Genomic DNA, 20685 nt, shown 5'->3' on the forward strand with positions numbered 1-20685 from the left:
AGCAGCTGCTGCCCGCTGTCAATCACGTCTCCCTACACTAGCCATGTAAGGTAAAGTAAGGCGGAGCTTCCGACTGACACACCTGGCCATCACGGGGCGTGGAACTCCAGCACTGAGACCACAATCCCAAATTTAAATCCCGGGGGAGCTGTAGGGAGACGCAGAAAACTGGAGACATTTTCTCTTGGCTAAATTACAGTGCTGTCATACTTGAATACCTAGAGGAAGTTGTATAAATAGGAAAATGAAGTGGGGGAAAACTGTGACTGATATTATGTTACTGGGTTTTGATTTTAAATGAATTAGGATGCTTGATACAGTAGTTGTTATGTTGTTCTTCATACACTGGAGGTACATATCTGCACATGCATATGTACAGTATATAAAAGCCACATAAATCTATGTGTGGGTTACATATACACATGTAAACAAAATGTTTAAGACACTAATGCATTCATTTGGACTTCAGGGTATGAATAGTGTATCTGAAGTCCACAAATTCCACAAAATCACTGTGACATGTACAAATGTCTGATTACATGTAAAAGACTGTGCGTGATGTGCCCTCTCTGACATGACAAGGGATGTTAAAATTTCCTCGCTTTCACTTGTTCCGACAGCACATTTATGATGAATATGAACACATTCACATGTACCAAAGCCATATGTGAAATGTTTCAGCACATCTGGTATTGCTGTGTTATACCAATAAAGGTTTTTTGGACATTTTGACACTGTGGTACAAATGTACTGGACTAAACTAAAGCAGATTTTAAGGCGTTAACGATGGCTTTCTTTTTTATTATATTATTAATAACAACCTCAGCGTCCACCCTGTCCCCTGTCTGCCGTGATACACATACGTGATCCGACTTCAGCTTTTAACAGGTGATCGCATATTTGCATTGTGGGCCCACAAAGGGGAAAACATGGCCATATACATGCTCCACAAGTATTCCAATTTGTTCACAGTAGACTTTCCAGTTCATTGAATTTCTTTTAAAAAACAACATTGACAGAACAGATAATATTTCCTTGCCTTATTTAGAACTTTTCATCCCACAAAAAATCCCATGTGGACACAGTTTATCCCCCCACTGCAGTGCAGCTTCACCTGGGTGACAGAGCAGCCATTCTGCAGCAGCAGCCCCACTGCACAGCAGGTCAGGGGGAGTGAGAAGACCTTTAGTGAGGCCAGACTGGACAGAGGCCAGAGTGGGATTTAACTAGGAGACCAGGGTTAACACCCTTTCGCTTTCAAACAGTGCCTGGCATCTTTAATGACCATGGAGTCAGGAGCTCACTTTAACATCTTCAGGATGGCAAAATGTACAAAGTCACCATACTAGGACACTGGTTTGGAAATTGTTTTGCTAGTGAAGACATGTCCACCGAGACTATTATAATAACTTGTGGCCACCACTTGTCATGAACGTTTGTGGGTAGGGTGATGCATACCAGGTGCTTTTGCTTGTTTTAAGAGTGTTAAGTTTTTATGTGCCTTTAAATTCTGCAAGTGTTAAACAGCAATTAGTGGTCTGCTGTACCTTCCAAGTAGTTGATGCCAAAACTGCAACCAAGACAGACAATCATGAATTATTTAACTCTAGTTAGTTAGTTGTGTAAACTGTTTGTTATTTGTAAGAAAGCTGTATCATAAAGCTTTTTAGCACAAGATCCTTTTTTTTTCTAAGTGTAAATGCCGACTGCATCAAACAGAGCAATTCAAAACAGAAATTCCTCAACATAATGCATTTAAATGTCGGCTGATTCTAATGTAGAAACATTTGCATTACTTTTCATTGCTTAATTGAATTGATGAAGTAATTTCTCTCTCCTTCCCCTGATGTGCTGTGCAGTGCGTCTGTTTGTGCAAAAAGGAGGCACACAGGTGGGGCAACACATCAGGGCTGTGCCAGAAAGGTATTTCAGGGTGTAAATTGTGAGAATATCTGACAAAACGATATTTGGATACTTTAATTTGTACAGCAGAGTTGAACTGAACATATATTACTGTGATACTAATTTATCTTTCATATAATATATTACATTGAAGATTTTCAATCAGTTCACTGTCTGGTAAGCTATGATATTCCAAAACATTTATTTTGGGATATACTGGCTTTAGCTATAGTATCTGTTAATGAAATGAGCTATCAAAATGTTTATTTATACACATTGCTAACCAGTTTGTGACCATAATTAAGAACCACTGAGAATCCCTGGCACCTCTTTATAACTAGAATTGTCCCGAGGCAAATCTTCACAATAAGCTCTCTTCTGCTCTATATAATTCTCTCATCAAAGCACGGAGCCTTCCTTTTCTGGTGGTTAGAGGCTACATCTGTCAAAGTGCTGCCTTTCTTCAGAAACTAAAATGAATTATAAATGTAGACACAGTGGAGATGAGGCATTTATCTCACTGTGCCAACAAAGCTATAATCCTCTCCAGTTTTTTAAAGGGGTTTCAGCTTTTCATTTGTTCTCTGAAAATGGGACAGATTCATTTTGCTTTATAAGCCATACAATTTAGAAGCAATCATGAAAGTGCCCAGGAACTGTTACATAAACCATGACAGGGCAGGTATTTTTAGTGCTGCAAATTCTGAAAATACTGTTTGTCCCATACTGCCAATACTGATACTTTTATTCAACATATGATAATATGTTTTTATTTATGTAAATTTTGCTCAGGCAAACCCAACTGTATAACTAGATATCAATCTGGGCACAGTACATTGTCCTAAAAAGTGTTTTTAAATCCAAAACTATCTTATCATTCCACAATCTAACCAATACACTATGTGTAGTACTGTACAGCATATAAAAACATGATGATTATATCTTTTGGTCTATTTGTAAGTTGTGCATATTATGTAATTTGAAAGTAACGCGTTATAATAGAAACCACAGAAGTACAATAACTACATTAATTGACCTGTTCTAATGATATATCTCATACAAAAACAGTCTTCATCCCTTTTCACTCAACATAGAAAAGATATAAATAGCACAGATAAATAATGCAGAAAAGGAAATGTATTATAGGCTGTAGGCTGGAAACGGAAATATGCAGCAATACTGGAGCTGTAGTGCTATTGTCTATGTACTGTATGTAAAAACATTACCTTAGTGGCACAATTTTGAACACCCTCAAGTAAATACACAAATATTTGCATACATCCTTAAAGATGTATGCAGATGTATGAACCTAAGAAAAAACTATATTTACTTGTGTTTTTCAACTAAATTAGTGAGACGAATGTATAGAAAGAATAGACTGAAAAAGCCTGATTTACCTTTCAATTATTGGGAACATATTCTCTGTGATGAATGACTTCTTTGGACATCTTAAGTAATTAAGAGTTGCACACTACACTATTTGCAATATTATTTAAATATGTACTCAACACACCCATAATACTGTTAGTCCTTTATAAACACCTCACCCACTGGATTTGTATGACATTTAAAGAGCCCTGCAGCATCATTGATTAACAATGTGCAAAAAGGAGCAGAAGGGAAGGAACTGACATTTTTGCAACCAGAAACTAATTACAATGTTTGTTAAATTAGGAACTAGCGTAATCTTTTGCACCCAAGAGGCAAGATGAAATAAATTTCCATTGAATATGATAGGGTTAATGTCAATTACTAATTTAGATACAGATAATGCAGAAGAAGTGCTGTGGAGTGGATTCAATTAGATATTTCGGTTTATTTCAATATTCTAAGAGTTTTCAAATAATTGGCAAACAGAGTATAGTATCAGTGTGTATAGGAAACATTAATTGGTACTTCAAAGTGTCAAAACTATGCTGTAAAGAAACAAAATGTGAAAAATGCAAAGGTCTGAGTAATTTTGCAAGGCACTGTATGCACAAAAGGCATGCTAGAAATTTATGTAGTTAACATATTTATTGTCTGTAAGGCAAATTGCTTCTTAATAATGATAATATAAAAGGTTCATTTTTTTATCTTGATGATGGTGATTCAACACACCATGGCATTGTTTTCGAATGAGCAATTCCAGTGGACTCTAGTACCCGGGAGAACACTCGCGATTTGGACAGTGATCCCAGAGTTCCATTCTGTGACTTTCCCAGAATATCAGCCTGTATTTTCTTTTCACAAAGCGCGTGTGTTTCCTACAACTAGCAAACAATAATTCCAGGCAAAAAGGTCCAATTTTAAAACAAAACGATATGTTCCCTGCACTTTGTGAACTTGTAGAATGAATGCGACATTGTTGACAAGAGTAGAACTGTAATCTGTTGATCTAAATGAATATCTATAGTAGTATAATTTGCTCTCTCCTCTTACTCCTGTTATTACCAAATTCCAGCTTTTCCACTCCAGCACTCAGTGTTATAAAAAACACCAATATTCTGGCCTGAGAATTACTCTGTGAGAATTACAGAGAATTTCAAATAAACTCAGAACAGTTTCTGTCTTGCCATAGGACATCTTCAGCACAGATCAGATGAGAAAGCTCAAGCAATTACAGGAGTCCTGCCGGATTGTAGTATTTCATAATACCATAATCATATAATCCTTTGTCATTAAATTGAACCCATGCTTTCAGGAAGGTTACAGGAGCTTATGGCTTTATCTTTTATATGCAGATAGTAGCAGAGTTGGGTGGGATGCTCTACATGAGCAAACACTATCAAACACGAAAGGGTCATCACAAATGTAAAGAAGCACAAGAGCTCAACCCAAGACTGCAATCTCAAATCCAAGACTACAGGACATAAGTAAGCCACCAGAACAGTGTCCCTAAAATAAAAAAAAACATCTTCATCTAAACACAAGAGAGCACAGCTACTGGTAAACAATCCTCCATTCCATATGTCAGACAAAGCCATAGTACTAGCTCAAGGCTAAATCCAGAAGGGCTTAATTAATAACAATTGTATAAGGGATAATTATAATTGTAATTGTATAAGGCATAATTAATTTCAATGATAGTACTGTACATGCCTGCACATGGAAGAGATGAGTATATCCCTGTGGGTGCATTTGTGAAAACAATCAAAAAGCAAACAGAAAGCATAACAAAACACCAACAATTTAAATCAATGGGAGTTTTGCTCAAGCTTTACAAGCATTTAGTAAGATCTCTCTTAGAATATTGTGTTTGGTTTTGGTCACCACACCACATCACAAAACCCTCTTTAGAGGGAGTTAAAATAAGAACAACAATTCCTAGTCTCAGTGGATTGTCATATACAGACAGGTTAGAGGAACTAAATCTCTTTAGTCTAGACCATCAGTTTGAAATGAGATTTGATCCAAATGTATAAAATCCTATGAGATACAGTACAATTGGGGTCAGCTTGATTAATACCTTCACCTTTTGCTACTTTGAGAAGTGAAACATGTATACAAAGTCATAATTGAATACTGTAAGGGAATTAATTTAGCGTGGACAATAGGAAATGCATATTTACACAAAGTATTCTGGAACAGGAATCACTGATTGAGACCTAAACTCCAAGCTCCTTCAACAAGTGCCAGTGTAGACTTTAATATCTGCTTAGTGTCCAAACTACCAAATGAGCAAATCTGGCCTAATATTCTTTCATTAAGTAGTTGATATTACTCAAAGGCAGATCCTACGCTGACAGGCTAAAATATTTTAATCTTTTTAGTTTTGAACTAAAGTGAATCCACCCAGCACTGGGCTGTGGGAGTGTGGAACAACTTGCCCAGCCATGTTGTTAAAGCTGACCACCAGCTTTTAAGAAGCATTCACCATGCTTCTTGGAAAAAAAACATGGATGAGATTCTTGGTTCAATTAGCTGCTGGAGAAACTAAATGAGCCTGCTAACCCAAACACCCCCTCATCTGTCAGTATCTGTAACTGTTCTTATGGTCACTGAAATTACTACTGCATACTAAATTTACTGTTTAAATCTATTCAGCATCAGTTTACCATTAGCAATAAAATTTGTCACCATTGATAGCCATTCCAAAACATATTTTTTGCATTAAGGCAGTTTTCATCTCATTTTTTGGTTTTATTTTTTCACTCATGCTTCCCTCAGAACTATTTTGATTCCTAGGTTAAACACGCAATCTTCTTTAGATGCTTTCCAAAATCGAAACACAGCCACACGCATATCAGTCTGCTTGCTGCAGTGTTCTCTGGGGTATTAGGAGACCGCAGACCTGGTTGCTCTTTATTAGTACACTCTAAAGCTATTTTTAGTACCCTGGTCTCCCAGCCTGCTGTTGTGTTGCTGCTCCACTGTGTGGCAATTAGACATTTTACTGAAAGCAAAACCGTTGCTTAATTCTGTAATAATGTCAAACCTGACAGGTACAGGTTGAAAAAATTAAAATCTTCAATAACAAAAGTAAAAGGAAAGAGAAAATGTTCCTGCTATAGACTCTCGAAGAAGACAGATTAAAGTTGGGGTTTTTTTTGTCAGTGAAGTCAAATTCTTTCTATGTGTATACACAATGCAGGGAACATGTGGTTTTGTTTTAAAAAATGTTTTAAAAAATCCACTTTTCACATATTGATTTTATTTAGCACACACCACTGTCAGGGTCAGGTTAAAGTATTTATTTTATTTACAAATGTATTAGTTGTATGTTTGGAAACTTTAAATTCTTGGTGTAAGCATGAGCCTAGTAAACTGTGACAGCTTTTAGCGTTAAAATGGGACATTTTCAGCAGAACTGTGCACACATTGACAGTGAGTCTTTAGCCGTGATGCAGCAAAGGACTTCCAGTTTGTACAGACACTTAGTGCACCCATCATTTCCAATGCTCACAGTGGATTATGAATATATCTTAAACATTATGTAAACATTTCTACCTCATTTTTTGTATTTTCATCCAATTCATCTGTTCATCGCTCTCAGTTCTGTTTCAGGTGATAAAAATAGTACCTTAAATCTATACAGCACTGTTCATCCCAGAGGATCCCATAGCACTTAACACAAAGGAGGGGACCCACTTCACCCACCTTTAAAGCACTGCCCTTCCTGGATGCCACACAGCAGCCATTCTGTACCAGCAGCTTCACTGCATAGCAGAACCAAGTGGAGAAGTGGAGAAGTATTCCTTCAGAATATATCATGGGATCTTTAATGATCAAGACTTCAGGACCTTGGTTTAACGCTGTTCCTGAGGAATGGCACTTCCTACAGCACAGTGTCTCCAGTCAATATAATCGGTAAATAAATACTGCTAGAGGGAAAAGAGCACCACCTACTGGTCCACAAACACCACTTGCAGCTGTAACCCTTGGATTTTCCATTGAGGTCTCCCATCCCAGTACTGACCAGTTCTGACCTTACTTAGCTACTCTGATTTGAGGAGGCCAGTCAGGAAGGTGGTAACACTGCTGACCAAAGGCCGCATTTCATATTCTCCACCTGTGGGGAAAGCCCATAAGAGTGTGAGAATATAAAAACATAACGAGTGACTTCTATACGGATATGAGCACTACAGAAAAGACAAAGTTAGTATAGGAGTCCTTTTCCAGGCTTCCACAGCCCAGTGCAGTGCCCAGATCGCCACAGCTACAGTAGTTCTAAACCCAGCAGTACAAGAAGGAGGACTGATGTCCCACGGACATGTCTTGTTGTGTGGTGAGAGATGATGGGAGAGTCAAACTGGAATTAGCGGAGCCAGACAGTAGAGTCGAAGAAAAAGGTGAATGTTTCTATGACAAAAAAAAGACATAAAACTTCAAATTCGTATTTCAGCAATGTCACCCAATCTGCCTCATTTAGATTTCCCATTACAGGCACACTGTCATATTCATTTAAGGTGTTTTTTGCATGTTGCCACAAATCAGGTGCACAAAAAAAAGTGTCAAACATTTTCCCTGGATTAATGTTCAACAATGATTTAGTTCTCATCTGAACACAGAAGAACACAAAATGTTGCATAATGACTTTGAAATAGAGAGAAAATGAAAACCATTTTGTGCTCCCTGTATGGCACTTTAGCAAATCCGGGTGCTTTCAGCAGGATTATCAATTCATGCTGTAATATTTTGGAAAGAGATTTTTGCAGTCTATAAAAAATAGGGCTTTAAACCTCAGATGAACAGACTGCAGTATCAGGATTATAATCTGCAGTTGACAGGTGGGTCAAAGTATTGGTTTAATCTAGACGTTTGACTCACAGTGTATTCTGCAGCAGGGATTATCAGATTATCCTCTGTGACTGACCTGGAGAGTCCCAAGAATTAAAGGGAAACCTGTGTCCCAAGCCACCACTCACGACCAGTGATCTGCCCAGATAGCATCAGCTGGGAAGTTAATTTCTGATCCCACGTCATATTGCTTTTCAAATCTGTAATTTCAATTTTGTAAATCAGGCTCTCCCATGACCCCGTATTGAATAAAGTGGTTAGGAAATGGATGGATGGACATCAAGTACTACAGAGTCAGGGTATTGAGCTCACAGCACTGGTGTTGTAGGCAAGCCTGTTATTGCAGACCACCAAATTGTCCAAATCGGTAGCATTTTACGAATTCATTGAACTCTACCAGGGATCCCCTGGCTAGAAATGGAAGAGACACACTCAACTATATAATACACTACAGAATAATATATTTTCATATCACAGCCTTTGTGTTGAGGCAGCCCATATTGTTGGACAGTGTCAAACACTGGGCAAGATAACGCACGTGGATGACCCACTCTAATTGCTAAATGTTTGTAAAAGCACATTCAATGTGTCAGCAAGTGGAACAGTAGAAGGCTCTTGTATAACCAACAAAACAGATACAATTAAAACAGTCTGCATAATCTTCTACAATTCAAGCTGTGATGGTATGAATGCTTCAGTAAAAAGGACATTCTTTTTATAAAACTAAATGAATAAGAAGTGGAAAATGAACAAGATTATGCTTTCCTTAGCACCCAGCTTTTCATCCAGAGTGACTCTTATCTCATTTTACTGGGAAACGTATACTGTAAGTATCCGAAAACTAAAGAGAATGAATACATACCTTCCTGGTTACAATAGAAATGGACATACAATACATTCTGGATTTTCTCTGTTTAGTCTCAGTCAGCTCAAATTAGGTTAATGTATTTTCCAAGAGAATACCACCCATTTTTTCCCATCATATTTAAAAGCAAACAATAACTATAAAGGGTCAGGTGCCTCCCTGTATATTGTACATTTCACTAAGATAGCATTCTGTTTATACTGTTTTTATAAACATAAAGATTACCACATGATTACCTGTAGGCTTAAAATTAAGGAGAGCTCATAATTATTACTTTGAAGTATTCCACAGATATCTGGCAATGTTTAATAACTGTATGAAAATGTTTGATGGCAAATTCATTACACCACCACCATCATTAGAAACCAGCAATGGGATTTCTAAAATCTGGTTCCTGTTGAAATAGGAGAATGCATTCCAGAGTAGGCCTACATATAATATTTGCTTTAAAATTTTGAAATAGAAATATATTTAGACTCTAGGAAGTAAGGAGGGAATGATTAATCCAAATAGTGTGAAATGGAATGGAGATTTAATATCTTCTCACTTTCAGCTGTTGAAATGATACTTAGATGATTTTGAAATGATTGAAACATCACAGGCAGTTTCGAAGAGCCTTTCAGTAACCTCAATCCTCGCAGTAAAAAGCTTTTACTAATATTATTATACGGAATTAGGTAGCCAAACATGAGGCAAGACTATAATGTTGAATTTTGTCTGTGCCTTTTGAATGAATATACAGTAATTCATAGTTTAACCCACCCTGTAGTAGATAAAACGGTTAGAAAATGGATGGATGTATCTTAATCCAAACTGCCCTCTGCTGGCAATTAATCAGAAATGCACATTTAAGCAGCCATATCATTGAAATATGATTAAAACACTGTGATGTACTTAAACAGAGAGTATCCTTTTCTTAATGTATCAAGTAGCTGAATGGCCTCCTCTTGTTTGAAACTGCTCTTGTATTCTTATGCTGTCATAATATTGTTTCCCTGAAATGTCTTCCCCCAAAAAAGAAAATGCCGCATCGCTGTCCTTACGCTGAGAAAGGGTACAAAAAGCACCCAGCTAAACCCTACTCCTCCAGCCTTCCCCACCCTTTTCCCTTCTATGCTGGGAGACGCCATTAGACCATTGCTGTTATCTTGCCAAATCAGCTGTGGGTGACAGGCAGAGTCCTGAAATGGGCTGATAACTGCGTTTTTTATCAGCGGCATGCTACGTGGACACGAGCAAATACAAGGAATAGCATTGCCTGCTGTGTCTCTTGGGTCTATGAGGTAGACTGGCCAGCAGAGCAACAACTCCGTATAACAACATATAACTTCAGCAGCTTGGTAGAGTTTAGGTTGTCCTTTAGGTTGCGCTGGGTCCACTGGATACCCTAGGAAGAAATGGTGTGCCATGAAACGGTAGGTGGTACTGAAGGGTACTCATGGCCAGGGATCTGTTCAAAAGCACTGTAGATCCATTATGGGAAAATAGTTGCAGATTTAACCCTACACCTACCTCAGTTTCTGGCAGTGAAGAGAAGGGTGTTGACTGGTATGGGCCTTGGAGATTGTGGGCTGTAAGGCAGGGCAGTAGGTCAGAGAGGGGGTGTGGAGAAAGACTGATAAGCAATCGAATGGGACCAGGTGGTATTTTCCATCCCAGGAGGATCGGTGTGCTGAGGGCCCATTCTGCCACCGGAGCCAGGCCACAAGATCTTTTTGACTGTGGGGATCACAGAGGAAGGTCTCCAAAGGCAGGGTGTAAGGTGTGTTTAGGAGATACAGGAGAACCCAAGAGCAATACCTGTCACGGGTGTTGGAAAGGACGAACCGTGGAATGGCAGGAGAGTGAAAATAGACCCTATGCATGCGGCGAGACGGGGGTTAGCCCGGGCTCAGCTGTTCAGGAAATGCCGGATAGAAACCTATGCCCTCAGGCCAAGGACAGGAGTGACCTGGTGCTAGGCGGGTCTCAGGACATCTGAACCTCAATGCTGAGCAAGTAGCAGAGCAGAAGCAGGAAGTAAATAGGCTACACAACAAGACACACCAGAAAGACATGGATAATCACAGGGAACTAGGAACAGGAGAGAAGTAGAGCGCCCTCTAGGTGTACTGGGTGTGACAATACCTGGTTCCCCCATCTGAGCGCCTCACTCATGTCGGCCAAAGCTGTCAGTTGTCAGTGCACCACATTATAAGAGATCACTTTATTAGCCATATTATTATGGCTAATAAATTATTAATAAATTATTAGCCAGGTTCTGCAATGCTCATGTGAGCACACTGGAACTTTGCTTAGTACAGAAGTAACACAGCCAGGGCCACAACGGGGTCACAACAGAATCACCCAGCAGGGAAGGATTTCTCCTGATAAACCCAAGGCATTAACAGTACAACTTACAGTACAATTGTTGTTTGCTTTTTGTTAATGTTATGCTTTGACGCACACTTAATTTTTTATGATTGTCCGTACAACACGTTCTATTGACAGGGAGTCTTGTGCTGATTAGTGACAGATGGTGGCGCCAAAGATAAATAAAGCATTTGGGGCGAGTGTCAACCAAGTTATTCTTCATAGTTCCTTCCTCTCTATCACCATACACCAGGCTTCAGGATTTACTGCATTAGGTAAGGTCATTTGTGCTTCTATTTACAAAATATAAATAATATAATATTGTACCGATGCGTTACAATATTATGAAATAATGTATTTTTGTTTGTGTTAGTATTATTCTCATCACCGTTTTTATTATTTATATTAGGAATGGTATCTAGCAGTTTTAAAAATGTGGAAGTCTAGATTACTTTTTGTGTAATATCTATCTTAATAATCAGTTGCATATGGATATAGATATAATAAATGTTAGTGGGAGTTAAGGCATGTAACTTTCACTTTCGTTTCAGTACTCGCACTGAATTGGTTTTGAAAATGCCGCCAACCGAAAAGCTGTTTTCCTGCTTCTCAGGAGTAATTTAGAAACTAAATTTGGATTAAAGTATGAGAAGATAAAAATAATAGCTTTCTCGATATTCATTTTTAAGGTTAGATTTGATTGAATTTGAAGAATGGTCGGGATTACAGAATTAACAAATTGTGTAGGAACTGGGAAAGCAGCTTGACGGGTGATTTTGCGCAGCTCTGAGAGGAGAAACGAAACTATTGAAGTTCAACATCAGATTAATAGCGGCAGGATACGGATTCTCCATAATTTACCCTTTACGTATGAGTTTATTAAAATATTTTATTTTCTCTTAAATGTGTTCGCGTAAGCGATGGGCATACCTGGAGATAGGGGGGGAAATTGACCAAAATTCTTAGCCGAGAAGCAGTCTGATGTTGATTTTAATGGCATGCAGGTAAAATGTAACATTTCAGCAATACGTTTTATCATAAGTAAAACGGAAATTTGTTATAGCAACAATTTGCATGCGTTAAAAAAAATCCCACTGGTTTATCAAGAGATTTCCAGATTTCAAAGTTTTCTGAAGATGGAGACTTGGGTGACTGAAATAATATTTTATATGTGATATATGCAGGTTTCTAATGTTTTGCGCGGGCTGGGGAGGGGGGGGGGCTGAGAGCTTTAATTTGAACTCTTCTTTTCTCTATCTGTCACATCTAATTGTTTTCGCCTTTAAATCTGGCGGTTCTTGTCAATATGTTTAATCATTTTATCTGTGTGCTATTAATATATCAATATTCATATGTTAATGTGTACCTAGTATCTGTCCTTTTTATTGAAACTTCAGGTGAAGTGCGATGGACGCTGCATCACCCAAAGAGCATCATCTTGGCCCAAGGCCAGACTTGAATTGCGAGCATGAAAAGGGGCAAATACAAGATCTGAGTGTCCTTCCCATTAAGAGGAAAAGAACCGAGAGCAGTGACCTAGAGACTGATATCCTTGCTTTTGAAACTCCATCTACAATTCCAAATGTGGAAAAGGATAAGAAAAAACAGGCAGTTCAGTTTGGAGTGAGAAGGAAACTTGATGTTAACGGGAGAAAAACAGGGATGAGGAGCCCAGAGAGTGGAGATACGGCACCGCGGGCAGGGACAGGGGATGGAGAGAGGGTTGAGAGAGAAGTTCTGAATTGTGACGTTGAAGGAGGAAATCTTTTCAGTCAGGGAAATCCTACTGCAGGTGCTGTCCGTAATTCAAGCGCAAGTGGAGTTTCCAATAATTGTGGGGGAAACAACAGATCTCAGAATAAGAGCTATATAAGCATAGCACAGGACAGCGATGGTGGAGACGGTGTTTCTGAAAACAGAGATCATTACTTTGACGACAGCCTCCAGGAAGAAAAAGTGTATCGTGTGAGGCGTGTACGTCCAAAACAAACTGTGGAAGCAGGCAGTGGGGAGAGGAGTGCAGAGGCTGAAAGTGAACAGGGTGTTGATGGAATTAGCACTAATAAAGATAGCTGCAGACAAACCTTACAGGAAGATGAAATGTATCATGCAAAAGGCAAGTGCACGCAAACCTTTTTTACAGCAGTCAGCCTGTCAAGCGGTTTAGATGCCGAGTGCACAGGTAGCTTCAGTGAAAACGGTAATGGCAGAATTGATGAAACTGAGGGAAGTTCTCAGGAAGATGACATTGGCCGTGTAAAAGTTCAGCGTAAAAACACTTTTGTTATAACCGACAGCCAGTCGAGCACAGAGTGCACAGGTAGCTTCAGTGAAAACGGTAATGGCAGAATTGATGAAACTGAGGGAAGTTCTCAGGAAGATGACATTGGCCGTGTAAAAGTTCAGCGTAAAAACACTTTTATTATAACGGACAGCCAGTCGAGCAATGAGAACACAGGTAGCTTCAGTGATAATGTAATTGTAATAATGGACAGTCAGACAACTAGTGTACAGACTGAGTATTTAAGTGAAAATGTTAATGAAAGAAGCGACAGTGCACAGAGTAGTTTAGAGACCAAATGCTCCATGGATGCCGAAAATGAGGATTCTTATAACAGCAGCAGTGAAGATGATTTTGGAAACTTTGGAGCTTATACGACTGAAGAAGAACAGGTAAAATGAATATAAAATGGTGTGACTCTGTAATGAGCTGTTATTCAGGAGTCCTGACTACTCCCATCCTTACAGATTGCAGAATTCCTCTTATTATTACATAATAAAGCACATTTTATACTTCAAGTCATCTTAGTATTTGTTAACACAAAATAAGATCAATGCACATTAATCTTTGATTTTACAGAGGGAAAAAATAAGAAGATTGTTTCAAAGGGAAGGGCTCATAACTGGTAAGAAATGTTCTTTATAAAACAGTTAATTGTTATACATAAGGCAAAGGATATAATCATGTATTCTTACAATATAGCAGCAAGAGAAGCAACATACAGTAATGGAAGTTTCAGGAATGACAGCAATTATTAAAGTATAAAATATAAAGGTTTATCTGTAATACATAACATTATAATTCAATAATTTCATATTAATAATAGTATTGTCCTTTATTTTTCTCTTTCAGTATCTGGCACTGGCTTTGATGTTCATTTTGACAGAGTAATTAAAGCATTGATCACTAATGCTGTAAATGAAAACTTTCTTGAATCCTTATATGGTATGTATGCAGATTTCAGCAATATGATTAATCAAACAAATCCATTCCAGTTATTGAATCAATTTAGTAAAATGCAAACTATTTGGGGGGGATTATGCACTTAAACGTTTGTGATCAAGAAACAAATGTGAGTAAGAAAACAGGGGTGACAGGGAGAATACTGCTGCTTTCTCAAAGCTCCATATTCCTGGGTTTCAATCCAGCCTCAGATGACAATCTGTATGGAGTCTAAATACTCTCTGTGTCCGTGTTGAGTTTGTACAGGCTCTCCAGTTTCCTTCTACCTCTCAAAGACATGCTGCCTAGGTTTGACTGGCTGTTGTACATAGCTCCTTTCTCTGTGGCCCTGCTATAGACTAGCACCCCCTCCTGGGTGAGAGCAGTCACATGTTGTCAGTCTCAATTTGCACCCTGTGGGGGATAAGCTGCTTAACCTGGTGGCCATCGCCAGCATTAGTGGCTTGCTGACATTAGATAGATAGATAGAGCTAAGAACTCTTTTGCATCTAGTACAGAACTACATTTGTGTGCAAAAGGTTGGGCACCCCTGCTCAAAGTGCATGTTTTACTGAATCTCTAAGTAAAAAACCTTTGCAGGGTACAAACTTAAACATGACATATTTCTGCACATTAAATTTTTCTTTACATTTCTATTTATTTGCTGAATTTAATAGATTGAAAATAATAAAACAGTGAATGTGGCATGTGTAAAAGTTTGGGCACCAGTCAGTACTTAGTAACACCTCCTTGGGCAGAAATCACAACTTCCAAACGTTTCTTGTAGCCAGCTAAGAGTCTTTATGTTTTGTTTTTTTTAGTTTAAAGTAGTTTAAAGTTTAAACTAGTTTTTTTCCAACTGCTCCTAGCAGAACACTTCTAGCTCAGAAATACTTAGGTCTTCTTGCACACACTGCATGTTTGAGATACTAGCTGAGAGGTAAATATCTCTATAAAAAAGGCTTGCAACAATTTTTACCTTTAAATAATCTGTAGAATCTTTTGTTCTTCAGTATCTCACCAGTAGGTGTCAGTTCAGAGGCTATCTTTGAAAACTTTTTTTCTCCTGATGAAAATAAGTCATAAATTTGGGATTTGTTACAGGAAAGAGGGTGAGGAAAGGAACTGAAGAAGACATGAAACAATCATTGGATCGATTTGATCAAGACACCATTGAGCCACGCCTTCAGGCTCTGAAGCCTGCACGAAGCTGGCAAAGGAATTACCTGGTAAAGAGAAAATTGACAACACCACAATACATCTATGTACATAATGAGCATCATTATACAAAGTTCTAACCTGTTTCCTTTTCAGAATCGTCTTGAGAACTACTCCTGTATTGATATTGACACATGTTCTGCTGTTGAACGAAAGTGCCAGGCTTGTTTTATGGATCGCATGTGCAAGTATTCCATTACTTTATCTGGTCCATCTTATGACAAGAAGATACTGAAGATGGAACAGTTCCTAAAAGATAACAAAAGGGTACTGTTTATATTCTATACATTGTGTTTGTGTTGAGACATTTCCAAAATTACTTTTTTAAAATGGAAAATTTGATAGGGTATCTTATTATTGGCATCAATGGATAAATATATTTTTGTTGCATCTTAGGTTAAATGATTAGGTGAAATAATTGAAGTGATTCTCCCAAATCTCTTTCTCTACAATATCTATGAAACCACAGTGTGGCCAGAACTCTAACCTCTGTCCATTTTTCTGTTTGAAAGGTTGTTTTGGTTGGTAGCTTATGTGCAGAAAAAACAAGATTATATCACCAGCTGCGACACTTCAAATATAATTTATACCAAGAGTGCGTTTCTGAGGTGAAGAAGGAAGATTTTGATAAGAACAAACCTGATGAAGCAGTAAAACAGATTTTTTCTAAACTCCATGACTGTGGCTGGATTGAACAGGTAAGATTACACAGTCTTGAAAATATCAGAGAGAGCAGGCTGAGCTGTACGATCATGGGTTCGAGACTGTGTGGTGTTAATAGCTGACAGTGACCGAGATCCCCAAAGCAGCTGCGCTCAGCTGAGTGATGTGGAGGGTGGGGTTGAATGAGTTGGCCTGGATTCTCTCCTCTTGGCACAGCACCCTCTGGTGTTATCGGTGAGGGACACGCCTCTCCTCCAATCGGATCTGTTCCACTGGTATGGAGCCCATTACATGTTAATAGTTGGGTAGGTCAAAAGTGGTCAGGTAGAGCTCTGCTCAGTCCTCCCTGCCTGGACTCAGTCAGAGTCACTCACAATCTGAGAGCACAGTGGCAAACTTTACCCGTCTATTAGAAGAACTAGCAATTCCAATGGAGGGTGGGTATAACAAACATATTGGAGATTCTACATAAATATATAAAATTAGAATGAACTAATAGATGACAGTACTAAATTATGAATGTTCAACATTTCCACTCATTTAACAGATCCTATATTTTGAAACGGTTGGGATATTTGCTTTTCCAAGAAAACATTAGTGATGGTGATAGTTTTGTACAATTACTCGTGCATAATGTAAATAAGTAAAAACAAAAAGATCTTAGTAAATGACCCAAAACAACCAAGAATAAAGCTAAACATTAAAAACTATACCAAAAAGTCCGGTCTAAGTGAATTTAAAAATGACTATCAACGGCTGCGTGTTTACTGAAGAGAAACACACGGTCAGAAAACCATCAGAAAATATTAACTACCTTAACTAACAATTACTGTTTCCATGCTATCTAAATTGTTGTGAAAAAATGATTAAAGAGCTCATTATACAGTTGCAAGAAAAAGTTTGTGAACCCTTTTGAATTACCTGGATTTCTGCATTACTCATAAAAATGTGGTCTGATCTTCAACTAAGTCACAATAATAGACAAATACAATCTGCTTAAACTAATAACACAAACAATTGTACTTCTTGTCAATATTGAACACAATTTAAACATTCACACTCCAGACTGGAAAAAGTATGTGAACCCTTGTATGTTGTAACTGGTTGAACCTCCTTTAGCAGCAATAACCTCCACCAAACATTTCCTGTAGCTGCTGATGAGACTTGCACAATGGTTAGGAGGAATATTAGACCATTCCTCCTTACAAAACTGTTTCAGTTCATTGATATTTCTGGGATTCCTTGTGTGAACAGCTCTCTTCAGGTCATGCCACAGCATCTCAATTGGGTTGAGGTCTGGACTCTGGCTTGGCCATTCCAGAACAAGTTTTCTTCTGTTTAAGCCATTCTGTTGTTGATTTACTCCTGTGTTTCGGGTCATTGTCTTGTTGCATTACCCAACTTCTATTAAGCTTCAGGTGACAGACCACAACCCTGACATTCTGCTGTACAATTTCTTGATACAATTTTGAATTAATTGTTCCCTCTATGATAGCAAGTTGTCCAGGCCCTGAGGCAGCAAAGCAGCCCCAAACCATGATGCTCCCTCCACCGTGCTTCACTGTTGGGATGAGGTTTTGGTGTTGGTGTGCAGTGCTCTTTTTTAAAAAAAGTATTTAGACTCAATACAGCTAGTCATCTGAGGCTGGTTTGAAACCTAGAAATATGAAGCTGTGCGTAAGCAGCACTATTCTTCATGTCACCCCTGTTTTTATTACTCACATTTGTTTCTTGACCACAAATGTTTGTGCATAATCCCCCCCAAATAGTTTGCATTTTACTAAATTGATTCAATAATTGGAATGGATTTGTTTGATTAATTATATTGCTGAAATCTGCATTCTGCCAAAGAGTTCAAATTCTGTCTCATCCGTCCACAGAACATTGTCCCAGAAGCGTTGTGGAACATCCAGGTGGTCTTTTGCACACCTGAGACGTGCAGCAATGTTGTTTTTGGAGAGCGGTGGTTTCCTCCGTGGTGTCCTTCCATCAACACCCTTCTTGTTCAGCGTGTTTCTTATAGTGGACACATGAACAGAGACTTTGGCAAGTCCAAGAGATTCCTGCAGGTCCTTCACTGTTGCCCTAGGGTTCTTTTTCACCTTCTTTAGCATTTCAGGCTGCGCAGGATGCTGTGATCTTTGCAGGATGCCCACTCCTAGGGAGAGTAGCAACTGTACTGCATTTCCTCCATTTGTAGAAGATTTGTCTTACTGTGGATTGATGAACACCCAGGCCTTTAGAAATGCTTTTGTAGCCTTTTCCAGCTTTATGCATCTCTACAATTCTTTTTGATCAGGGCATGGTTCACATGAACAGCTCTTTCTTGAGAAGAGTAGACCAACATTTGTGTGCCTTTTTTATAGGGCAGGGCTCCTCCATCCCACACCTCCAATCTCATCTCATCTCATTGATTGGAACACCTGACTCCAATTAGCTTTTGGAGACGTCATTAGCCTAGAGGTTCACATATAGTACTTTTTCCAGCCTGGACTGTGAATGTTTAAACGATGTGTTCAGTACTGACAAGAAGAAGTACCATTGTTTGTGTGTTATTAGTTTATGCAGATTGTGTTTGTCTATTATTGTGACTTACTTGAAGATCAGACCACATTTTTATGAGTAATTAATGCAGAAATCCAGGTAATTCCAAAGAGTTCACAAATATTTTGTTGCAAATGTGTGAAAGGTGATATTATAATCAAGACACCTTCACTAGAGGTTTTAGGAGGTATACTGGCTTTGAACAGTCGATGTTAAGTACTTGGGGTACTTGGGGAACTGGCCCGGGTTTGTAATAAATAGGCAAAGAGCAGAGAACAAGCTTGCAGTAGCGGCATCTCAAGCACAAGTTGCAGGTCTGTACTACGTTGAGAGGCATTATGTTTTAAAGTAAGCAAATGCATTGCTGGAGAAAAACACTGCTGTGGAAAATGTAAAAAATGTTTCATATGGAGGATTGAACCTTTTATATACTGAACTTTTATCTCGCTTTTCATAATTTTCATAATGTGCAAATACATAATTGTTTTTTTTATATCACGATGTAAGCATTTCAAAAATGTCCCGATCACTGTGGCTTCATGCATCCACACTAATATACAGTGAAATACCACTCAACTCTTCATACCGGTGAAATATGCGGTAGTAAATCCACCAGGTGAACATGCATCTCTAGACCAGGGTGTGTTAATAAAATGGTACATCTTTTTCTAATGCATTTTCATTTTAAAATGTGGTTAACGGTTTTCACGCACTAGGTATTATGCTTAAGGTTTTAAAGTTTGCATGCATTTCTCTGAAAATTTGTTTTCAGATTATGACTCCGAAGAATAAGGTTTCAGTTTAAATGGGCTTTTATTTTAAACAAAAAATACATTTTTTCTGTTGCAACTTGTATTAGCAAAAAAAAAAAGCCTTCAGTAAAATAAATGTTTCTGTCTTTCAGCAAAGATGCATCATAAAGAACCTGATAGAAGAAGCTGATGGTTTTCATCAAAAGGCAAAGGAGATGATAGCCGGAATGAAATTGGAATGGGGAGACTTCTATGGTTAATCTTAGGATCTGCTGTCCGGGAAATATCATGCATTTAAGAATTGTATTGAAACAGTGATTTTAAAGTGCTTTTGTGTATGCCGTGATTTTTAAAAGCTATTTTACATTCAGCTTTTAAAAATGTTAATTTCTTAATCATTTTCATATAACTTTAAGGTTTTAATTACAACTCCTTGCTTATCTACAGCATATACAGTATATCCCACAGGGTCCACAAATGTACATACACTTCGTCACTCCTGAAGTGCAGCCTCACATGGGTGATGCACAGCATCCAAACTGCACAACACATCAGGTAGAGCAGTGAGGAACTGCTTCACAAGTTAAATTAAGAGGGAACTAGAAGGAGGCCAGTTTCTTCAAGCCCAGAGTGGAATTTAGCCAAGACTCCTGGGTAAATACTCCTACACTTTCAGGAATGACCAAGTGTTCTAACATTCAGTATAACATTCTGGATATCCTTTAAAGTCTCCTCTCCCATTACTATGCTGCAGCTTTTAAATTGTACTTTTTCAAATTATTTGTATACTCTTTTCTCTTCTACATTTGCTCATAGTGTATATCAGAAATCTGATGTTTTTGTATTTTAACTATTTACAATAAGTGATTGTCAAAAATCAGAAGGATTTGGATTAAAGATTAACAACATTGTATGGCCAAAAAATAAAATTAATGAATATTGTCTCA

The 20685-nt window shown here is 38.2% G+C and overlaps 1 protein-coding gene across 3 annotated transcripts; it reads left to right on the forward strand.

Annotated features, from left to right (window-relative positions):
- The first annotated feature begins 11539 nt into the window (after window positions 1–11539).
- LOC148834621 (uncharacterized) lies at window positions 11540–20680 on the forward strand. 3 transcript variants are annotated; one of them, XM_088917406.1, is made up of 8 exons: window positions 11540–11613; window positions 12736–14011; window positions 14199–14244; window positions 14472–14564; window positions 15666–15790; window positions 15876–16046; window positions 16292–16477; window positions 19891–20680. In XM_088917406.1, the coding sequence occupies exons 2-8, from the start codon at window positions 12746–12748 to the stop codon at window positions 19996–19998; spliced, it is 1995 nt and encodes a 664-aa protein (XP_088773532.1). In that variant the 5' UTR covers window positions 11540–11613; window positions 12736–12745; the 3' UTR covers window positions 19999–20680. The 3 variants fall into 3 exon arrangements, with proteins under 3 accessions (XP_088773532.1, XP_088773534.1, XP_088773533.1); XM_088917408.1 differs by lacking the exon at window positions 11540–11613 and adding an exon at window positions 12137–12206; XM_088917407.1 differs by lacking the exon at window positions 11540–11613 and adding an exon at window positions 12252–12342.
- Window positions 20681–20685: the final 5 nt, after the last annotated feature.

Source organism: Atractosteus spatula, chromosome 5 (assembly GCF_055471065.1).
Source record: "Atractosteus spatula isolate fAtrSpa1 chromosome 5, fAtrSpa1.hap1, whole genome shotgun sequence".
Classification (NCBI taxonomy): domain Eukaryota; kingdom Metazoa; phylum Chordata; class Actinopteri; order Semionotiformes; family Lepisosteidae; genus Atractosteus; species Atractosteus spatula.

What these genes read in the sequence shown, in the direction of transcription:
- LOC148834621 (XM_088917406.1), top strand. Translation starts at nt 12,746, where the DNA reads ATGGACGCTGCATCACCCAAAGAGCATCATCTTGGCCCAAGGCCAGAC. An exon ending in CTTTCTTGAATCCTTATATG is followed by an intron (nt 14,565 to 15,665) that starts GTATGTATGCAG and finishes GATTTGTTACAG; the next exon opens with GAAAGAGGGTGAGGAAAGGA. An exon ending in ACTGTGGCTGGATTGAACAG is followed by an intron (nt 16,478 to 19,890) that starts GTAAGATTACAC and finishes TCTGTCTTTCAG; the next exon opens with CAAAGATGCATCATAAAGAA.